The following is a 21,668-nucleotide window of genomic DNA, read 5'->3' on the forward strand; positions in this document are numbered from 1 at the left end:
AGTCATGTAAAAGATCAACTATATCTAGCCAAGCTCAAACTATAAATGAAGGCAGAGATTAGCATAATGAGATATCAAAGCAAGCTTGCTAGCAATCATACAGAAGCTCTAGAAATTTAGTCGTCACAAATTGTTGGATAAGCAAACATGGCATCACTCAAGTCTCTTAGCTCCCCAGCAGCACTGCTTCTCTTGCTCATTGCACTTGCAGCGCAGACTCAACTGGCTCACTCGCAGATATGCACATCCCAGCTCAACAGCCTGAATGTCTGTGCACCATTTGTGGTGCCTGGTGCACCGAACACCAACCCTAGTACTGATTGTTGTAATGCACTTGGTGCAGTGCAACATGACTGCCTCTGCAGCACTCTCCAGATTGCGGCTCGCCTCCCTTCTCAATGCAATCTTCCACCTATCACTTGCGGTAACTAGAGCTAGCAGGTATGAACTTCGTAAATCAAATTTGTATCTCACTATCTTTATTTCACCTAATTAAATTATAAATACATTAAATACAAAACGCTATAAACTCGTGTAAATTTCAGACTTTAATAATTTTTATTTAAAAGAATATATAACAGAGTAATATAATTTTTTATAATAATTTAAGCTATGAGTTTCTTGTTTTTTTCCCCTTGAAAAAAGTGATGGGTCTTGTCGACGAAAACAATTTTACTCTCTGTAGCAACTGTCCTTAGCAATTAAAATATATAATATGATCCAACATTCATATCTAAGCATGAATTATCCAACCCTTATCATAGTAGTTTGACTTGGATTTTTTTTAATAATAATAATAATAATAATAATAATAATAATTTATGTCTATCGTCTCTTTGCAGGTACAAGACAAGCATGAAGCTTTTGGAAAAAGAGTGAAAAGAATATTAATTGGTGTAATTGGAACTTCAATCATTGAAGCTTATGATCCATCAATCTTCCTTCTCTCTTTCAAAAGTGTCCCGATGATCTGTAATCAAGCAGAAGCTTCATGCTGATTAAAAAATAAAACACATTATTAGTTGTTAATTCTATCGTAATTGTGACTGGATATATAGTAATTAATTACATGCACGTAGCAATGCAAACAAATAGTAGAAACATTAGATTAAATAATGATTAACAATAAAACACATTGAAATTATCCGAAACAAAACAATGGGTGATTGAAGATCGATGGCTTTATGATATATTAACATGGTGAACAGGGATTTCACATGGAATTAAACATTAAATTAAATAATGATTAACATATAATTACCGTGTTAGTTGTATAATTCTACTAGTACATCTTGACTGTATTATATATGTTCTATCACATTGGATTGCATGCAAATAAATCAATTTCAGTCACTAATTGTTTCAATGGTATTTCAAGCTAATGAAAATCTAACATCACTATTTTAAATTTTAATCTAGGTTTTTCTTTTTTTTTCCCCGAAGATAGACGTTTATTTTATTTAGTAAATATATCTTTGACATTGTGATGATTTTTATAGTTATGATTTGAAAATATAAGTTGTTTACAACATCTAGGATTTCAACTCGAAATTTAATCCCAAACTTGGTATAATCCCATTTATTTTGTATGACTGACATACTTTTTTATATTATTTTTAAGTTTAGAAACCACACGCACAAACTTTACGTGTATGTAAATTTTTTTTACACATATGAGTTTTTCTATATGAAGTAAAAACTATTTTCTACATTGATAACATTATTCATCATCAATTACACGATACACTAACCAACAACAACTAACGTTAACCAATGCAACACATCAATTTCTTCATTAACGATACTTTCTCCTTTTCTATTAATAAATTCCAAGACTTGCACATATAAATACACTCTACAACAACCATCTAGGTGGTGTCCCAGTGATAAGAACTTGGGATCAAGAGGTTTGCTTCTTCTGTGGTCTCAGGTTTGAGCTCTAGGTTGCTCATATGATGGCCACTGGAGGTTTACACGGTCGTTAACTTCAGGGCCCGTGGGATTAGTCGAGGTGCGCGCAAGCTGGCCCGGATACCCACGTTAAACTAAAAACTAAAAACTAAAAAAAAAAATACACTCTACAACCAAGTAATCAATAAAATCCAAACATAAAAATCCATCAAATACCATAAAAACCAGTGAAAGGCCATGAAAGTGTCATTCTATACCATAAAAGTCAAACCCATTCTAGTTAGCCAAGGCCACTCTAGCCATACAAGACATCCATACAAAAGCCAACCATAGCTACACCAGGAAAACCTGACCAAACTAGTTTAGGTTATACAACACAAAAACACATTTCCTCACCTTTGTTTAATTTCTTCCCTTCCTATTCATTCATTTATATATATATATATATATATATATATATATATATATATTGTGATTTAAGCATAAAAAAATCTTTTATTTTTTAAGAAACATTTTTTTTCAAAAAAATAACCTAATTGATATCATCAATTAGACTTGTCACCTTAGACTATCCCAGCCTAAAATACAGTTATAGAATATCCACTTTTTGTTTGAATTTTTTTTTAATTTCAACATTAAATGTTGTGTTTATAATTTTTTTTCCTTACATATACTATGAGGAAGCTAAGTCCTTTTTCATGAGATATTTTTTTAATGGAGGAACTTTATGTTTGATATGAATTTATAAAAGATAAAAAAAATTACTTTAATTTACAATGCTAAAGTTTATTTTTACATAATTTATGAAAAAAATAAAATTTAACGTGTATATATTTTTATATATAATGTACATGAAATAATTTATATGTAACAAGTTAGTAGTTAAAAGTTCTATTTTTCTATTTTTTTAAAAAATACTAAGGTATCATTTGAAATTACTGTTTGGATTTTTTTAAAATAATTTTTATTTTAAAAAATCATATCAAAGTTTTTTCATGTATTTTTTTAATAATTTTGATATTTTCATAACAAAATCATCTAAAATTAAATAAAAATATATCAATTTGATTTTTTCTCAAGTAAAAAAATACCTTTAATCATATTATCAAACACATATTAAATAAATATAAAACAAAAACTATTTTTAATTATATACATATGATTTTCCTTGAATCATCAAATCAAGAAATAACTCCAAATAACTTCAAAAAATCACACCAAATTTCTCCGATAGATAGAGAGAGAAAGAAGGGAATGTAAATAAGAAAAAAAGGAGGGAAAAAAAAGAGAGCTTTTGGGTAAATTACGTCAACACCCCGAACTTCTACAAATTATACGTAACCCCTAACTCATTGGGGTCAGGAGACCTTTCTGATGCCTAATGGCTTGCTGTTTCAGGCAAGAACTAAAATGGCTCCTAAGCACGACTTTTCCCTAAAATTCCAAGTCCAAAGCAAACCCCTCTCCCTCTCTTTCTCTCTATCAAAAACCCTCTAGGATTTTGAACCTTTGTGACCCCCAAAACCCTTCTAAAGGTACACACACTTTCTTTTCTTTTCTTTTCTCTCTCTGCATGTCTTGCAAATTATAGAAATGCTGCTTCTTATCTATCAAAACTCTATTTTTTTTTGGTTTTTTAGTTTCATACTTTGCTTTAAGAAATGGGTTTGTTTTTAGTGTGGAAACAATGCCCATTTTGAGAATTAGAGACCCTTTTGTGTGTGTATTGTATTGTATTGTAGTTATTTTCAATTCAAGAGAATTTATATTTTCTTGTGTTATTAGTTTTATTATTTCCTTTATTAGTACTGGTGATGATAATTTCAGTGACAGTGGAATTTTTAGAGTATATTTGTCAAGAAAGAATTCAAATTCAGTTTTGGTATTTAATTTCATAGCTAAGAGATTTTTAATGAATTTATAAAATATAGATGGACTTTTTTTTTCCTGTTTTGATAATGTTGGATGGGATTTTTAGTTTGAAATGAATGTAAAAACTGCTTGTGTTTTTTGCATGTTGTCATGGGCAGATGATGATTGTAGTTCAAGAACTGTGATCGTTTTGCCAGTTGTGATTTCTGTTGGAGTGAGCTAACGGTTGTCTTTGTATCTTTCTTTTTTGTAATGTCTCTATGTTGTTGTCCTTATTTCTTCCTGTTCTCTGAAGGTCAAGGAGTAGAGATGATGAAGAATTAGGTAGTCCTTGTGATGAGTGATGACATCATGGAAATCGGGCTTCAAAAGTCAGATAAGTTGGACTTGAACTTAGATCAGGACTGTCGTAGTCTGAATTTTGCACTGGTCAATTCATCCCAGTTCAGTAACTCATCGAAAGATGGTGTTAATATAGGTGGGGTACTAAAAATTGGCACAGAGTTTGAATCGGATGAACATGCTTATAGATTTTACAACAAGTATGCCAAAACAGTAGGCTTCAGTGTTCGAAAAGATTGGGTGAATAGGAGTAAGGTGCATGGTCTTGTGGTATCTAGAAAGTTTACTTGCTCTAAGGAAGGTTACCGGCGGAAGGACAAGAGAGATCTTAATGTGAAGAAACATCGGAAAGAAACAAGAACTGGTTGCTTGGCTCACATGATTGTCACTCGCCAGCCTGATGCCAAATACAGAGTGACCCATTTTGAGGCAGAGCATAATCATGATAACATAGACCCAAATAATGCTGAATCACAACTATTATGGAGGGAAATACATGTTGATCAAGCTGCCGAAGGTGACTTGCCTAGTAATTCAGGTACAGAATCAAGTTCAACCTTTGAACTGGTGAACAGACAATTTGAAGTTTGGAAATCTCTTGATCAACTGGCCATGGATTTTGACAATTCCCTGCGGTCTCAAAGGATTAGAGATATGAAGGAGGGGGAAGCAGGGCGTTTGCTGCGTTATTTCCAGAGGCAGCACATTGAAAATCCATCATTCATTCATAGCATTCAGGTTGATATTGATGACAAAGTAAGTAACATATTCTGGGCTGATGATAAAATGGTAGTGGACTATGATCATTTTGGTGATGTGGTTTGTTTGGACACAAGTTACCGAATGAATAAAGATCTTCAGCCATTTGTACAGTTCATAGGAGTGAACCACCACAATCAAGCAATAATTTTTGCTGCTGCACTTTTATTTGATGACACTGTTGAATCACTTAAGTGGTTGTTTAATACATTTCTAGAGGCAATGTCTGGAAAGAAGCCAAAAGTCATTCTTACAGATCAAGATGCAGCAATAGTTGAAGCAATCAATTCAATTTTACCTGAAACAAGCCATCGTATCTGTGTTTGGCAGATGTACCAAAATGCTCTTAAGCATCTTAGCCTTGCAGTGAAGGATATGGAATCCTTTTCTAATGACTTTCGAAGTTGTATTTATGACTACAATAATGAGGAGGCTTTTGTTCATGCTTGGGAGGGTCTGCTGGACAAATATGGTCTTCAACAAAATGACCGGCTAAGATGGATGTTTAGAGAAAGAGAGAAATGGTCCATAGCATATGGCAGGAACACATTTTTTCTTGACATGAAAGGCTCACATGTGGCTGAAGATTTATCTAATAACTTGAGAAGTTACCTAAACTCTGACCAAGATGCTCTTCAGATTTACAAAATTTTTGAAAGGGTGGCAGACGAGCAACGCTTCAAAGAAACACATGCTAATGATGAAATGACTAGATCCATGCCAAGATTACTGGGGAATGTAGCTTTGCTAAAGCATGCAAGTGGTATTTATACGCCAAAGGCTTTTGAATTATTTCAGAAGGAATATGAGAAGTGTTTAAATGTTGTAGTTACCCAGTGCAATGAGAAAGGATTTTTACTTGAATATAAAGTCAGTACATTTGGACAGACTCAAGAATATACAGTCATATTCAATTCAGCAGATGACACAGTTGTTTGCAATTGCATGAAATTTGAGAATGTTGGGTTTTTATGTGGCCATGCTTTGAAAGTTCTTGATAACTGGAACATAAAGGTGGTCCCGTCCCGATATATCTTGAAGAGATGGACAAAAGATACAAGGCTCGGGAGAGTAAGAGATAGCGGTGAGTTCACTGCTAAAGAGAACCTGAAGTTGGCTGTAGCTAGCCGTTACAAAGATTTGTGCCGCAACATAATCAAAATATCAGCCAGAGCAGCTGAATCAGAGGATGCTTTTCAGTTTGCATTAAGACAACTAGATGAGCTAATTGAAGGTGTAGAGAAGATCTTGATGCTGAAAGCTGAGGAGGGTCAAGGCATCACCTCTAGTAGCACAGTGGTGAATGGTTTTGAAAGTGAAAATGCTGAGTTTTTCTTGGATGAGGAAGAAATTGAGGATCAAGGCGAAGACAACAGAGTGGACGGAACCAAAGAAAGGGAGAGTGCTGCTCCTGATAGACATCAACTGAAGAATATAAATGAAAAGAGCTGTAAGAAAAAAAGATTTCAGCTTGGACAAACACCTTCACCAAATACTAGCAGCTGCATTTCAAGTCCTCCACAAGCACGTGTTATGACTGAAGGCCAATCTCACAATCCTCTTCTGCAGGTTATTCTAGCCATACTTTCAATCATCCTTTTCTTGCTTGGATCCTTTCTCATGATTGAGCCGATAATTGAATGATTCTTCCATGTGTATCAAGCAGGGTTTGTATAATTTTGAGGCTAATCAGGTGGTTCAGTGCATGTACCAGCAGCAGAATCCAGTAATGGACCATGAAGATAATCCTAACATGTACCAACAATCAGTTTTTTATGCTGACCAGCATGTCTCACCTACTCAAATTCCATTACTCCAGGTACTATTCATGGACATTTAACTTCTCTCCATTTATCGAATTAGAACCATGGTACTTATCCAGGTGATCTGGTGCAGGAACCCTTAATCCGGAGCGCCTACCAGGAGTCCCTCACTAACAATGCTCTATTGAGGCAGGTACATAATTAACTTGAAAATGGAAATATCTTGGATGTTAGCTCTTGTAATTAAATTGCAGCCAAACTTTGCATGTTGATCATCAACTTTCTCATTTTCATCTGCAGGCAATCGATCTCGATCTCCAACATCCTCATTCATCTTCAATCTTACTATATGATCATGGATTCAGAACTTTTGACACTTCTTATCTTGGACTCAAGTAAACATGAAGAATGTCATATCATTCTTCTCCCATGTTTTGTATCTATGTCCTCAAATGCTTCAGTTGTTTCAACAAATAATAAGTTGGATTACAATAAGGCATTTTTCTCATTAAATAGAAAGGCAGATCCCCACACCAAAATTTCATTAAAAAATGGAGTGCTCTCCCCTGAGGCATCCTGCATATTCCGTCTTTTTCACTCAAAAAGGGAAGGCAATGTTCTTTCTTTCTTTTTTCATTAACAAAAGGTCCTTCCAGATTCCTGGGCCATGTTCATGCTCTATTACTTAATTCATATGCTGGCGGACCATTGACCCATGGAACTAACTATGCCATCTAGAATCCCTAAGCTAGATCTTGTGGAATTATATTAAATATTTGATGATATTTTCTGTGCTTTGTTAAAAAACCGATCCTTGTTTGCCAACCGAATTCTCTCTTCATATGTTCCTTACAAAATCTGATTCTTGCGGATTATTATCCCAACTAATGAAGAGATTTTGATGGAATTACCACATATGAAATTGAGCATAATTTTGCAAAGAAACAACCCACTTCTTTCTTGAGAAGAGATGAGAAAAATACTCAGTATTATTTAATTGAATAGTTAGCTCAGCTCCTTATTGTTTGCCATGTTCATGCTTCCCATTAATTTAGCAAGCCTCGTCGTTTTTCACCTCAACCTCGTGTGCTACATTACACCTAACTCGTTTTGACTAGTTGTTGTCACGTGACCAGATGTTAGGCCATTGAAAGGCATCGATTGCTGCTTTTGTTTCTGGGTAGCTGAAACATGGCAGAGGTGTAGCTGAAACAACATTTAAGTTGGTGTAATACAGAAATATGAATGTCTGAAAATCTCCTGTTGATGCATATCCATTGATATCAGTGAATTAGGTAAGGTCCCAAATGATGAAACCGATTGTTGCAGTACGTGTGGCCATAAAAAATGGTGAAGACTGGTGGTGGGCATAGGGTACCACTACCAGGGCTTTCGTATAATTATATAGAAGATATCTACCATTCAAATGTTTTTTTTTTTTTTAATGTTTTTCGTAGAAGACCGGTTGACAATAGCTGTCAACGATTATTGACAATGTTTCTGTCACCTAAGATATCAGCATTATATTCTAACGAGATATTTGAATGGTAAAATTCTCAATCAACACCATATTTTAAAAAAAATAGATAAATATAATTTTAAAAAATAAAAAAATAAAATAAAAAAACTATGTAGAGAAACATCGCAGTAATCTACAGTATTTTAAAGAAAAAAATTACAAAGCAAAAATTTTAACCAGGTCAATATTTAAAAAGTAAAATCAACAAAAATAATTTTGGAAAAAACAAAAGAAAAAAATAAATGAAAAAAGAAAAAGAAAAAATAGGAAAGTTGAAAAAAAAATAATTTTGAAAAAAAAAAGAGAAAAAAGGTAGCAAAAAAAAAAGAAGAAAGCACTATGAATTACTGTTGTAATTCACAGTACTTTTGGGTATAGAGGAACAATGATTTCCCCACACCATTTAGAGTATTGTATAATATTGCAAAAAACCCTAACTACTGAATAAAAAATCCAATTGATATAATTTTTTGTCTTGTATTCTTTTTTAAATTAAATAATTCTAATAATCAATAATAATATAAATCATATAATATTGAAGTCTTACCTAACAATTTAAATTTTTTGGTGAGATGGTTCTTTGACATGGTACGTATTAGAGCCCTATATTAAAAAATAATATAAGTCATATCGTAAGCTCTTACCTAACAGTTTAAATTTTTTGGTGAGATGGTTTTTTGATATGATATTAGAGTCTTGATAATCAAACGGTTACGAGTTCAAATCTCACCACCCTTTCATTCTCTTTTTTAATTAAAATCCAATTAATAGCACAATGTAATATGGACTTGTGCAAATTTCAAGTTTAAAGGGTTTTTACGTGAGAGAGTGTGTTAGAAGATAATATAAATCGTACTGTGAGACATCACTTAACAATTTAAACTTTTGGGTGAGATGATTATTTGACAAACAACAACAACAACAACAACAACCCTAATGAATCATGTACCTAGATGGCGTTATCTTAAAGCTACGGTTTCATTTGGTCTTCATATCACTCGTAACTCTTCTTTTTCTTTACATGGTTTTATAGATGATGATTGGGCTAGTAATGTTGATGATCGTAAATATACGGGTGCATATCTTGTTTTTTCTGGTCATACTAATTTCTTGGAAATCATGCAAAAAATACATGGTTGCTCATTCTTCTACCAAGGTTGAGTATAAAACCTTAGCCGATAAGACTTTTGAGGTTTTGTAGCTTCAATATTTATTGTCAGATCTGCAGATTACCCCTTTCTCTATACCTACAATTTAGTGTGATAATCTTGGTGCTACTTATTTGTTTACGAAACCTATCTTCTATACTCATACTAAATATGTTGAGGTTGATTATTATTTTGTATGTGATAGAGTTACTAAGAAGGTCATTCAAATTCACTTTATTTCTTTCAAGGATCAGTTTGTCGATGTTCTTACCAAGCCATTTTCCATTATTCCTTTTATCGATCTTCGATTCAAGCTTCCAGTTGAACCTCCACCCTTAGCTTGAGAGGATGTATTATAGTGCAATATAGACTTGTATAGATTTAGGAAAGGTTTATAGATGTATTCTTATGTTATAATCTCTGCATTAACTATTGTATATTGCCCTATATATATATAAATAGTAAAGGTTGTCTAACTACTTGGTTAAGCCTTTTATTATTCTCAATTTGTAATAAGATTAAATTTTATGAAACCCAAGGGACTACAATGTATCAACATGAAAGTAGGAGGACCAAATAGGATTTTTGGCATTAGTTTTGAACTATCACCCATGCTCTCTGCTTTTTTCATTGTAATCCTCTATCTTTAAATCTTGTCTTTCTTTAAAAAATTAACTTTAATTTTCATCTAATTATGACTTGAGAATATTTCAAAAATATTATAATAGCTTCAATAAACCCATTTCCAATTAAAAAAACTTTTAATCACTCAAAAATTCAAAATCCAACTTTATAAAAAATAACATTACTAACTCTAATCTACCTAATAGCACGTTAAAAGGGAAATACCACTTTTAGTGAATCCTTCTCTTCAAAATGAACCTTTTGACACCAAAAACAATCCTTTTGGGGTTAAAATTAGATTAACCTAACACTTTCTCTCCCTTCTCTTATTTTTTTGCAATTTTCTCTCTCCTCTCTCAACATTGAAGGATTAAAACATAAAATCATAAAATATCATCATTTGTGTTTCTATTAACGGAGGTTGGACATATGTTGCCTTAACTCGCCATCTTTATGCATATGCTCTCATAGACTCTTGGTTTCCCTTTTTTATAGCCATCAAGTTAGTTCTATCAGGAGCAGTTTCCAAATTGAATTTATACTGCTTCAAAAAGATATATGCCAAATTCTTCCATTTATTAATCCTAGTACTATCCAGTCTCATATACCAACTTAAGGTAGATCTTGGAAGACTATCCTAAAAGAAATAAATTAACATTTTTTTTATAATGGATAACATCAACCATCTTGTTACAGTATGACCGAAGATGAGTGTTTGAGCATTCTAATCCACTATACTTGACAAAGTCTGACAACCTGAACTCTTTTGATACCACAATGTTTGAAACCAAACAAACTTCAACTGCTCGTACAAGATAAGACATATCATTTTCTTTAATTGCTCTCAATCTTTTTTCTAAAGCAGCTCATTTATCATAGTCCATTGAACCAACAAATCTAACATCAAAGGGTCCTTCAATTATCCTTTTATAAATATTTTCAACATATAAAAAATAAAAAATATGTTGATATATTTGTGTTATTTTCAACATTTTCAGTGTCGTCTTAAAAGGATTTAAATTTCAAATTTCTTTTCAACGCGTTATTTTGAAAATTGTTAATTTTTCTCATTTAGTTGGCATTGATTTTGGCTTTTTTTTAAAAAAAATCAAAATTAAAAAAACTAAGATAAATAAAAAATATTTGGACAAAGGCACCAAAATGAAAAAGGAAGAAAACAATTAACTAAAGTAAATTTAGGTTGCTTCTTGGACCAAGAGAAAGAAAACAAAAATTTTCACTTATAAAAAGGTGTTTATCTCACACAAGAGAAAGAGGGAGGCCACTACAAAAAAACAAAACAAAAAAACTCTCCAGCTCACACACTCTCCCAAAATACATACATAAAAAATCCATAGACCCAATATACTTAAACCCTAGTCGTCAACCATAAAAAATACCAAAAGGGAACAATAAAGCTCTTCCTCTTCCTCCAGCTCACCACCACCACTAGAACCAACACGTTATTTTCCTCAATCCAACCGGAATCACCATCAACATTGTCAAAATAGCCCTCATCCATCTTCAACCAGCTCTCACGACCAACCACCATTAAAGCTAGCAGCGCCATCATCCTTAGCCCTGCTTTATCGGGACCTAATCATGTACCGCAAACCAACGACCTCCTCTCAACCCAGTAGCTCCGACATCCACAAATGACAGCAATAGGACCAGCAACCTTCAAAAGTAGCAGATCTCACCATAGCTTTTTGGCCCAACTCCATCGTGACCCAGCAACGCACCGCAAACCAGCAACCTTCTCCCACCAGTGTCGTCTCCTCTTCCCAATTACAGTGTCTTTCATGACATGACCACTTTGAAAATCTAGTGAATGGAACTAGTACCACTAGATCTGTATCATCCACACTCTTTTATACCGAAACCAACAAGCAACCAATGATCCCTTTCAAGCAACAACAACCTCCCACACGTCAAGCAACCCACGATGACCACCGCAATGCCACACCACCTTTATAACGACTCGTAGCAATCCATCATGGCAGGGGAAAATGGATAAAAAAACCAGTAAGGAAAGAAAAAAGAATAGATTAGTTGAAAAAAAAAGAGAGATGAAGACTAAACCTTCAATCAAGCATATCTCCTCCCTCAGACATTTGTGTGTCTCACCGATGGTGTAAGAACAAAGAGGAGGCAGAGAAGTACCAGATCCACCAGCCTACACTCCTCTAGTAGCGGCAGCGTGTGAATCCACGCGCTGGTAGTGGCGGTAGCATGTGGTACCTGTGCCACCACTATTCCAGCGGTCTTCCAATGTTGATTACAATAGCTCCTGAACACATTAAACATCTCGAAAGGTTGATTCATAAACTCAGAATATTGTTTTTGATAATTAATTAAATGTGGTGTTTAGGACCAAATTCTTATTATTTTGTATAATGTTTGGACTATTTGGATACTAAATTTGGTTTGAGGTGTGTTGTAATTTCAGATAATTTTTGTTGGATTATTAGTATATTTTTATTTGGTTGTGATTTAAACACTAATTTTGATGCATGAATTTATGTTTGTATTTGAATTGGGTCATTTGGATTAGCATGAAAATTGAACGTAGTAAATGAAATTAATAAAATTTGTGTAGATGTTTAGTGTTGTTCGGTTTTGAGTTGATGAACAATAATTTGTTTTTTGATTTAATATTGTGGTTAAAATAGATTTGATAAAAAAAACCTTTTATTTGTGATTGCCAAACACGGTCTTCATCCAGTTTTTAATATTTTTTTATTTTTAAAAGATCATTTTGCAATTAGTTTTGAATTCCCTATTTTTTTCTACCCTCATATATTAATATTTGGAATTGTGACCTACATGTGAGGTGCTTTTTCAATATTAAACGAATTGTTTTCCTAAAAAATAAATTATATTTGCATATTAAAAAATCATAAAAATAATATTTTATTTTGCATGTATTTTTTGGATTTAAGAACTAGTTTTTTAAATCACAGTTTAAGTTGGTTGGAAGGGGGCAATGGGAATGATGCTCTGTTGTTGAATCTGCTCCCAAGTTCTGAGATGTATGAGGGACATGAGCTGATGGCGCTTCCAAAAGAGGCTGTGCAAACATTCCTTTCCTATTTTTGGAACTCAGTGCTTGTTCAAGTAGATTTTTTAGCCTAACCACTTCACCTTTGATGGTCTTAATCTTTTTTTGATAATGAGCTTCCATCTTAGTCTTTTCTTCATTTCCCATCCTTTCTCTCTTAGTCAGGTGTAGTAGACCTTCGGTGGTGGACTTATGTTTCAACCTATGAACAATCATGCTAAATGTATGAGCATGCATTAATATAATAAACTTGTTTTTTAAGAGGTGACACACAGTCATAACTCTTGCATGATGAATAAGAATTTTGATTATTGCCCAAACTCTACAATGAAAATTTCCTTAATGACGACAATTGTATCACCTATAAGTCTTGAACTTAAGATGTTACATGAAAGGCTTGCCTTGATGTAAAATATATGTAAGTAGCATACACTCTAAAGGCAAGTTCTAATTCTTCTATGCGAGACAGGGGATATGTTTACTACTTAGTCTAAAAAAGATCTCGAATTTGCCTAGTAATGATTTTCATTAAGATAGTAAGGGGGCATTGCGTGGAATGGCCAAGGCATGTATGCCTAGCCAATTGATATTATCAAATAACCATCTCAATCTAAAAGCTTAAGCTGTTAGGTGAGGTTCCAAGATATGATTTATATTATCCTCTAACGCATGCCCTTAAGTAAAAGCCCTTTGAAATTAATTAAAAAAAAATAGCTTAAGAAACTTCGTTCATCTTATGTCATCTGTTGCGTTGATGCAGCCATCATTCCTTGCTAACAGTGTCACCCATTTACTTTTTCTTTATTAAAAACACACACATCAAGGAAAGGTTGCCCCTCTAAAGATCTCAGGCAAAAGTGGAGCTCTCGATGGAATCATTTCTCGAATTCAAAAACCAGCTTTTGTTTGCCATTAGCTTAATGGCTCTGGCAATTCTTAATAAATAGCTGTAATATGTTGAAACCCTAATCCTAAATATCGTTTTGAAAAATTAAGATGTTGAAGTTCACACCTAGTGCAACTCTATTTTTTTTTTTTTTATATGCTAAATGTTGATTATTTTGAATCAATATTGAGGGAAAGATGGTGGATAGCGTGTACTGCTGAGGTTGTTGCTATGTTGCAGGAGGCTGATTAGTGTGTCGTAAATGTTGTTGCTTAGCATGAGAGAGAGAGAGAGAGAGAGAGAGAGAGAGAGAGAGAGAGAGAGATATATGGTGGTGTAGTTGGATAGTGGTGTTGGTGGATGAAGTCGTCGATAACTATGTTTTTTGTTGCTACCACTGCTAAGTTGATAGCGTACACGACGATTTATTGATTTCAGTTGGTGTTAGTTCAGTGATGATTGTGGAGGTGATCGGTCACAACGGCTATGAGGTTGGGCAGCGATATTGCAAGGGTTAGATTTGTGGGTTGTGATGGTGAGGGAAGAGAGTAGACTACAGTGGTGGCTAATTGGTGGCTGTTATCAGGAGGTGACTGCAGTGAGGAGAATTGTTGTGACTTCTACGGTTTTGGGCGAGGCTGGCTGGTTCACAATGGGGCTATTAATGGTGGAGGTTGCTAGCTAGTTTAAGGCTGTTGTGGTGATTTAATAGATGAAAATCTACATACAGGAAGAAGGCTAAATGGCCTTATTAGGGGTTTATTTTTCTACCTTTTTTTTTAAATTTGTTTGGAATTTCTACAAGTGTTTTAGAACCCGTTTGTTTTAGAGTTTTAAAAATATTTTAAAAAAATTAAGATATTTTTTAAAAAATTTAATATTTTTTTATGTTTTCAAATCGTTTTGATGTGTTGTTGTTCAAAATATTTTGAAGACTTGCCAACTAATTATTAATCAATCAAAGACTTGCTGCTTAAATTTTGAAGAATATTGGATATAAATCCCAAGGCAAAGAAGATTTGTTTCTTGCTTAATTTTATCAAGGAATTAAAAAAAAATCATATATATATATATATATATAGAGAGAGAGAGAGAGAGAGAGAGAGAGAGAGAGAGAATTGGCAATGAAGAACATGGAAAAAAAGATGTTATAGGGGCATGTTCGATATTAAATCAATTATAACGGTAAATCTGTAATATTTTAGAATTTTTGTTTTTGTTACTTAAGTTCGTCCAGTCTTGAGTAAAGTTTTATTAACTATATTAATAATTGTATGTAAAATATATTTTTTCAAATATGAAAAGAAACGTGTGAATCACACAGATAAATAACTTATAGTTAACAACTAATTTTCCATTGGATTAATCTAACAACTAATCAGTTTAATTTACGCCTATGGCCCCACCAAAATAGCCCGAAAATTTTCACCGCTATATATTAACATCAAATTTTAGCTACGAAATTATTCAATTACTGATTTGGCAATAAACTAACAATAATATATATATATATATATATATATATATATATATATATATATATATATATAATGTTTTCAAAATAGACCGCCTAAAAGAAGCAATCCCATTGGTCATTACACACTCCACCCGGATAGCCATCTCTACCGTCTATAAATTAAAAATCAACGGTTTAAAATTCATTTCATCCTGTCCTCGTCCCTCGCATTTTTTTTCCTGCAAAAATCGTCATGTAGAAGTAAAGGAGCCAAAAAAGATGAGCAAAGCAGCCAAGATCTGTCTTCGCCTTCAACTTCCAGTCAAACCAGTTCCTTTAGAATTACTGCTGAAGCTGAGAAGAAATCTTGGTGACAGAGCAGCTAAACCAGGTGAATCAACACTCAAACACCCTCTTAAAACTTCTGGTGTGAAGAAATTTACTCGCTCTGTTACTTGGGCTGATGAGAAATTTGATAGTTCTGGAAGTAGAGACCTATGATAACCTTGTCAAAATTTGTTGAATCCATTCTCGTGAAATAGTATTGTGATCGGACCATTTCATCTGATAACTTTGTCAAAATGTGTTGAAGCTGTGGAGGGTCTCACCAAAATCATTGTTAAAGACTACCAAAATCTAAACCGATAATTTAATATTGTCAAAGACTACTAAAATCTATTAATAACTTCGAATAATTTAATTTTGTTTGATAAAAGATGGCCATGGATTTGCTTCCCGTGGTGGATCTTTCCACAAGCTCTGAGAAGAGAAGGGAAAGTGAAGTTGTTGGGTAAAATGGAGTTTTGCAACATGTGAGAATGGAAAAGAAGGATGAAGTTAGTAAGTTAGAATTGGGAACGAAGGAATCCTTTGATGATGGAGTTGTAAAGAAAAGCATCTTGTTACGGAATTGAATCGAACTATTTCAGAGCATAGGTAAAAGAATTGATGGCTAATTTAATTGATTTATTTAAGTTTATTTAAGTTTGGAATCCAATATGTACGTGGAACTTTGCGATTACTCCTTAAATTTGAACTATTAATGATATGTACTATTAATTCAAATCGATGATTTGCTTATTAGGAAAATCTTGTGTGCACATACATCTTTCTGTTTTTTTCTTCCTTTTCTTTTTTCTTTTGAAAAGAGGCAGCATCTATTTATAGTAAGTAGCCTGTCGGGGTACGGTACTGCCCTAGCCATCTACTCACTTCTTCTTCTTCCTCGTCTCATTTTCATGCGTCTCTTGTCATTACTAAAAGTAACTACTACTATATATCTCATCAGAGTAAGCTAATTTCTTAGCTCGTTCTAATAAAAAAAATAAAAGTGGATTTAGCTAAACATCACTGGAGGGATACATCCGTAGAGTTATTGTCAGAGCCGATAAAAATCCAAGGGGACGCAGCTATAGAGATTCTCTGATGGGGGTGTCTTTTTTAGATCAAAATATGGTGGAGGGCTGTTAGAGAGAGATGATCATGTTTCAGATGATGATGATGATGATGAAGGTGATGAGAAATGTCCATTAATAAAGTTTGGCAACAAAAAAGAAGAATTCATGAACCTAGCTTGGCGTCAGACTCTAATAATTAAAGTAATAAGAAGGAGGATATATAGGTTACATATATTTATTAAAATGATTGCATATGCTATGGAAAATCCAAGGGGATTTAGGGTTAGTGGACTTAGAAAACGTGTTTTTCTTGGCTAAATTCTCCAACCAGAATGAACGTGATTTCACTTCGTTTGGAGGACCGTGGATGGCCGGTGACAGATCATTATCTTACAGTGAGACAGTGACATCCAAATTTTGATCCTTCTGAAGCAACCATTGAAAAGGTCGTAGTAGAGTACTATGAAGGGGAGACTGTCGGATCTGGCAATGGAGTATTATAATAATTTTGTGTTGTGGGAAATTGGAAACCATATTTGTAAAACTATAAAAGTTGACAGGACAACATCTTTTAGCCCTTACCAAGCTATTGTTACGCTAGAATCTATGTAGAGGTAGCCCTTACCAAGCTATTGTTGTCAAATTAAGATCAAACTAAAAAGGCGGGGACGTCGTATGGCCAGCCAATATGGTCATAAAACGAAAGTTTGTCCATATGTACATCACCATTCTCTGGCAAGAGAAGGGAAAAATATGGATGCAGATGCTTATGTTATAGCTGACAAAGTTCCAGAAAAAATACAACTGTCAACAAGTGTAGTGACATGCGTGGCATCGCGTGACGTACGAAATTGTTTCTGGAAATTAAGGCAAATTCTTTGTGAACCAAGAACCCATTTTCCACTCCTTTCTTCACTTCTAATAAACTTAAATAAATAACAATTTAGGTGGTGGTTCAGTAATAAGAGTTTGGGATCAAGAGGTTTACTTTCTCTATGGTCTCAGGTTCGAGCCTTGTGGTTGCTTATATGATGGTCACTGGAGGCTTACATGGTCGTTAACTTCAGGGTCCGTGGGATTAGTCGAGGTATGCGTAAACTGGCCCAGACATCCACATTAAACTAAAAAAAATAAACTTAAATAAATCAATTAAATTAGCCAACAACCTACAGTGCCCTAGCCATCTATATATAGTCTTGGTTCGTTTAATCTCGAAGTACTCTTCCCTACCTAGCCACTCACTTCTTCTTCTTCCTCGTCTCATCTACATAGTGCTTGTCAATGGCAAGTACTGGGCTTAAGAAATGGAAGATAATATTGTTGTCTATTTTGTTGGCGCTATCAAACTGGGAACACCGAGCTTGCGGATCATCACCACAAGTGCCTTGTCTCTTCATCTTTGGAGACTCGTTGTTCGATAATGGGAACAATATGGCTCTTGTAACAGACGTGAAAGCCTCTTATCTACCTTACGGTGTAGACTTTCCTTATGGGTCTACAGGAAGGTGTAGCAATGGACTCAACTTAGCCGACGTGATAGGTCTGCAGCTTCCTCTCTTCTCTTATAATTAAACATAAAATTTTCGTTTGGTTTCTCTTACCAAAAACGAATTCCTTCTCATTAGCTAGGAAGGTGGTTTTCTTGGATTAAATTAGAAATTTTGTTTCAGTTTAATTTTTACCATTTGCTGCTCATTTTTACATCATTTAATCTTAAAAAATAAATACCCTGCATAAATTACTTAACGATTTACTCAATATTAAAACACTTTGTGCCATAGATGGTCCAAACTTTTGTGTAAAATGTTAAAGACATGCAGTTCGAGTAATTTAATAATCTAAAAAATGTTATAGTAGCAAGGGTTATGCTATGAATGAACAACTATATATATTTATATTTGGATCGAGTCATTGAGCTAATTTAGCAGAGCTTTTGTTTCAGCTGAACAATTAGGTTCCGAAAATCACATCCCACCCTTTGGGACGGGGGACTGCAGGGATTTTATGAATGGTGTCAATTATGCATCTTCTGGAGGTGGCATTCTTGACATGACAGGATCTCTTCTGGTGATTGCCAACGCTCATATATATGCCTTTAAATTACGAATATATTAAAATTTTTCAGAATATTTCTTTTAGAACATGAAATAATTAAAATCCAACATTTTCTAAAATTTATGAAGTAGTACCTGCTGGTTCAGAGTTTTCTTAGGTTCGTCATCTTCTTGACGGGCGCCATCCTGTTTTTCAAAGTTTATTTGAGTTAAACAAACACTAAATTAATGATTGAGGATGGTTTTAATATGAAAATCTAAAAAAGCTTCAAATTATTTTTTTTTCGATCAAAATATATTTTTGTAAAAACATACGCACCGCATTTCCCAATATAATAAAGCGGATCAACTTCTTTTAATAAAGATAATAAATATATACTACTAACTAAATTCAGTAAGAATATTTATATCTTAATTTGCAGCACTAACAATATGATTCTTTTGTATGGAAAGGGACAACGATACACCATGGATCTTCAGTTATATAACCACAAGATTATAGAATCACGGATTGCCAAGGAATTGGGGGGTGCAGATGTTGCAAAGAAGTATCTTGGCCGATGCATATATGCTGTTGAAATGGGTTACAATGACTATCTCAACAACTATTATGGCGAAGGCTACAATAGCAGCAAGATCTACACTCCTGAACAATTTGCACAGCTTCTTGTTCAAACTTATGAAATTCAACTAGAGGTTAGTTCCTTGAAAAATCATTCCTCCAAAAAGCTAATTTGTTAGGACTATATATATATATATATTCAAAACCAGATAAAAGTAGTGATAATCCTAAGTTATTATATGAGATTTAAAACGTGATTTAATTGTGACTATAAAACTTTTTTTTTTTTTTTTGATGATAGTGGCTATAAACTAACTTACTAATATATAGTGCCTCTTCCATTCTTCTTCTTGACAATGTCAGAGATTGTACAAGGAAGGAGCAAGAAAGATAGCCGTCTTTGGACTTATTCGGATAGGTTGTATGCCATCATACATCCAACTATTTGGCGCAGATGAATCTTCATGTGTAGAAAAACTCAACCATGCAGTTCAACTTTTCAACAACAAGCTTCAAAAAGTGACCGCAAAGCTTAATGCCAACCTTACCGGAGCTAAATTTACTTACATAAACTCTTACGAAATTGATTCTGAAAATTATACAGATTTGGGTAATAGTTTTATTCTTTTGGGGGGGAGGGGGGGGGGTTAATGGCTGATCATCAAGACGTACAGACGTCGCCATGGCCTACTAATTTTACTTTTGCTTGCTTTGCAGGTTTCAAAATCACCGATAAGGGCTGTTGTGACGTTCCTACCGGAAAAATACCATGTGCAGCTCTTACTTATCCATGCCTCAACAGGGATGAGCATGTGTACTGGGACGGAGCTCACTATACTGAAGCTAGAGCTAGGATCTTTGCGAAAAGGGCATATAAACGTCAATTTCCTGTTGATGCATATCCATATGATATCAGTGAATTAGCTAAGGTCCCAAATGATGAAGCCGATGGTTGCGCAGTACGCGTGGCAGTAAAATATTATGATTAAGACTGGTAGTTGGCGAGGTAGCACTGCCTCGGCCTTCTATACTTGTATTCAAATGGTCCTTTTTTTTTCATGTTTTTCCAGAGAAGACTGGTTGACAATATTGTTTCTGTCATCTAGGATATTAGCATTGTATTCAAATGTTGCAATAATTAAACCCTAGCCATTGAATAAAACATCCAATTTCATATAATTTTCTGCCTTTTTTTTTATTTTTGTGAAATCAGTATCCTAACAAAGCTGAAAGAGAGAGGATAAAAAGGAAGGAGAATTGGGTCATCGAAATTTTAATTTGTGTTTGGAAAGGTTTTGTAATGTTTGTAAGATCAAGCTTGTCTTGATCATAATCATTTGAGATGATTTGGTGGTTTCAAAAATTATAAATATTCAGTGCCTTAGGCAGGAGAAAGAAAAGCATGCTAATGCTGCTTCATATGCACTGTTCATGCTAATTAATTAGCATGAATAGTAGAGCTGGCTACACTGTTTCGGTTAGACCGATTCCGGTTCAAAACTCAAAATGCATTGAACCAAGTCCGACCCAGTAAAATAAAAAATAAAAATTATTTTTTATTTTTTAATTATGCTTTATTCAAAAAACTAGTGTTTAACATTATTCAATGACACTATATAAATTAGACAGAGATCGCTTGATAACATAGCATTTGCAGAATTTGATCACAATCCCAATTTTATTCCTGATTATATTTTACCTAATGTTGTTGCGCGGTTAAGAAAGCAAAAAAACTGTAGTTCTTGTCAGATATATTTCATACGTGATGGAATTGTAGATAGTTTAATGGAACAATAAAAAAATATTTTATATAAAGTATTATTTATTTCATGATGTAATAACAATACTTAAATTTACAATATTTAAATTAAAAATCATCAATATTAAAATACTAAAATATAAAAATTATTTTATAACCTCAATTTCAAAAGTATTATTAACCAAATACATTAAACTACTTTTTGCTCAACCTCAATTTCAACCACAGTTTTAACCAAACATATATTTTTTCAAACCAAACTTAACTAAAAATATTTTTTTATAAAATAACTTTTTTCAAACCACAATCATAACAACAACCGCAATATTAAACACACCCTAATCTTCAAAGGCTAAAAAGCTAGCTCGGAGGCTGAAAATAGTTGTGTGATGAAGTAGCCTCGACAATTGTATGATCATTGACATTGTAATTTTCATTTATCTTTCTTGTGAATTTATTATAAGATTGCGTTGGGATAAATGATCACGCAGATATAAAGAATATTACAATAAATAGAAAAGAAAGAATTAGTTAATACAGTGGTTTTATGTGATA

The 21,668-nt window shown here is 33.6% G+C and overlaps 3 protein-coding genes across 4 annotated transcripts; all 3 read left to right on the top strand.

Annotated features, from left to right (window-relative positions):
* The first annotated feature begins 66 nt into the window (after positions 1-66).
* On the top strand, positions 67-432 carry LOC133678900 (protein 108-like). Its single transcript, XM_062101413.1, has one exon. The coding sequence runs from the start codon at positions 148-150 to the stop codon at positions 430-432; it is 285 nt and encodes a 94-aa protein (XP_061957397.1). The 5' UTR covers positions 67-147.
* A 2,829-nt stretch (positions 433-3,261) lies between these two features.
* Positions 3,262-7,328, top strand: LOC133677937 (protein FAR1-RELATED SEQUENCE 5-like). Of its 2 annotated transcripts, none has more exons than XM_062100079.1 (5): positions 3,262-3,446; positions 4,079-6,453; positions 6,551-6,703; positions 6,781-6,836; positions 6,948-7,328. In XM_062100079.1, exons 2-5 carry the CDS (start codon positions 4,120-4,122, stop codon positions 7,285-7,287), a joined length of 2,883 nt encoding a protein of 960 aa, XP_061956063.1. In that variant the 5' UTR covers positions 3,262-3,446; positions 4,079-4,119; the 3' UTR covers positions 7,288-7,328. The 2 variants fall into 2 exon arrangements, with proteins under 2 accessions (XP_061956063.1, XP_061956064.1); XM_062100080.1 differs by having other exon boundaries at positions 6,781-6,840; positions 6,948-7,142.
* Positions 7,329-17,971: 10,643 nt separating this feature from the next.
* LOC133678989 (GDSL esterase/lipase At1g29670-like) lies at positions 17,972-20,533 on the top strand. Its single transcript, XM_062101543.1, has 5 exons — positions 17,972-18,278; positions 18,681-18,805; positions 19,246-19,488; positions 19,718-19,964; positions 20,072-20,533. The coding sequence occupies exons 1-5, from the start codon at positions 18,020-18,022 to the stop codon at positions 20,341-20,343; spliced, it is 1,146 nt and encodes a 381-aa protein (XP_061957527.1). The 5' UTR covers positions 17,972-18,019; the 3' UTR covers positions 20,344-20,533.
* The last annotated feature ends 1,135 nt before the right edge of the window (positions 20,534-21,668 follow it).

This window comes from Populus nigra, chromosome 18, assembly GCF_951802175.1.
Source record: "Populus nigra chromosome 18, ddPopNigr1.1, whole genome shotgun sequence".
In the NCBI taxonomy this organism is placed as follows: Eukaryota; Viridiplantae; Streptophyta; class Magnoliopsida; order Malpighiales; family Salicaceae; genus Populus; species Populus nigra.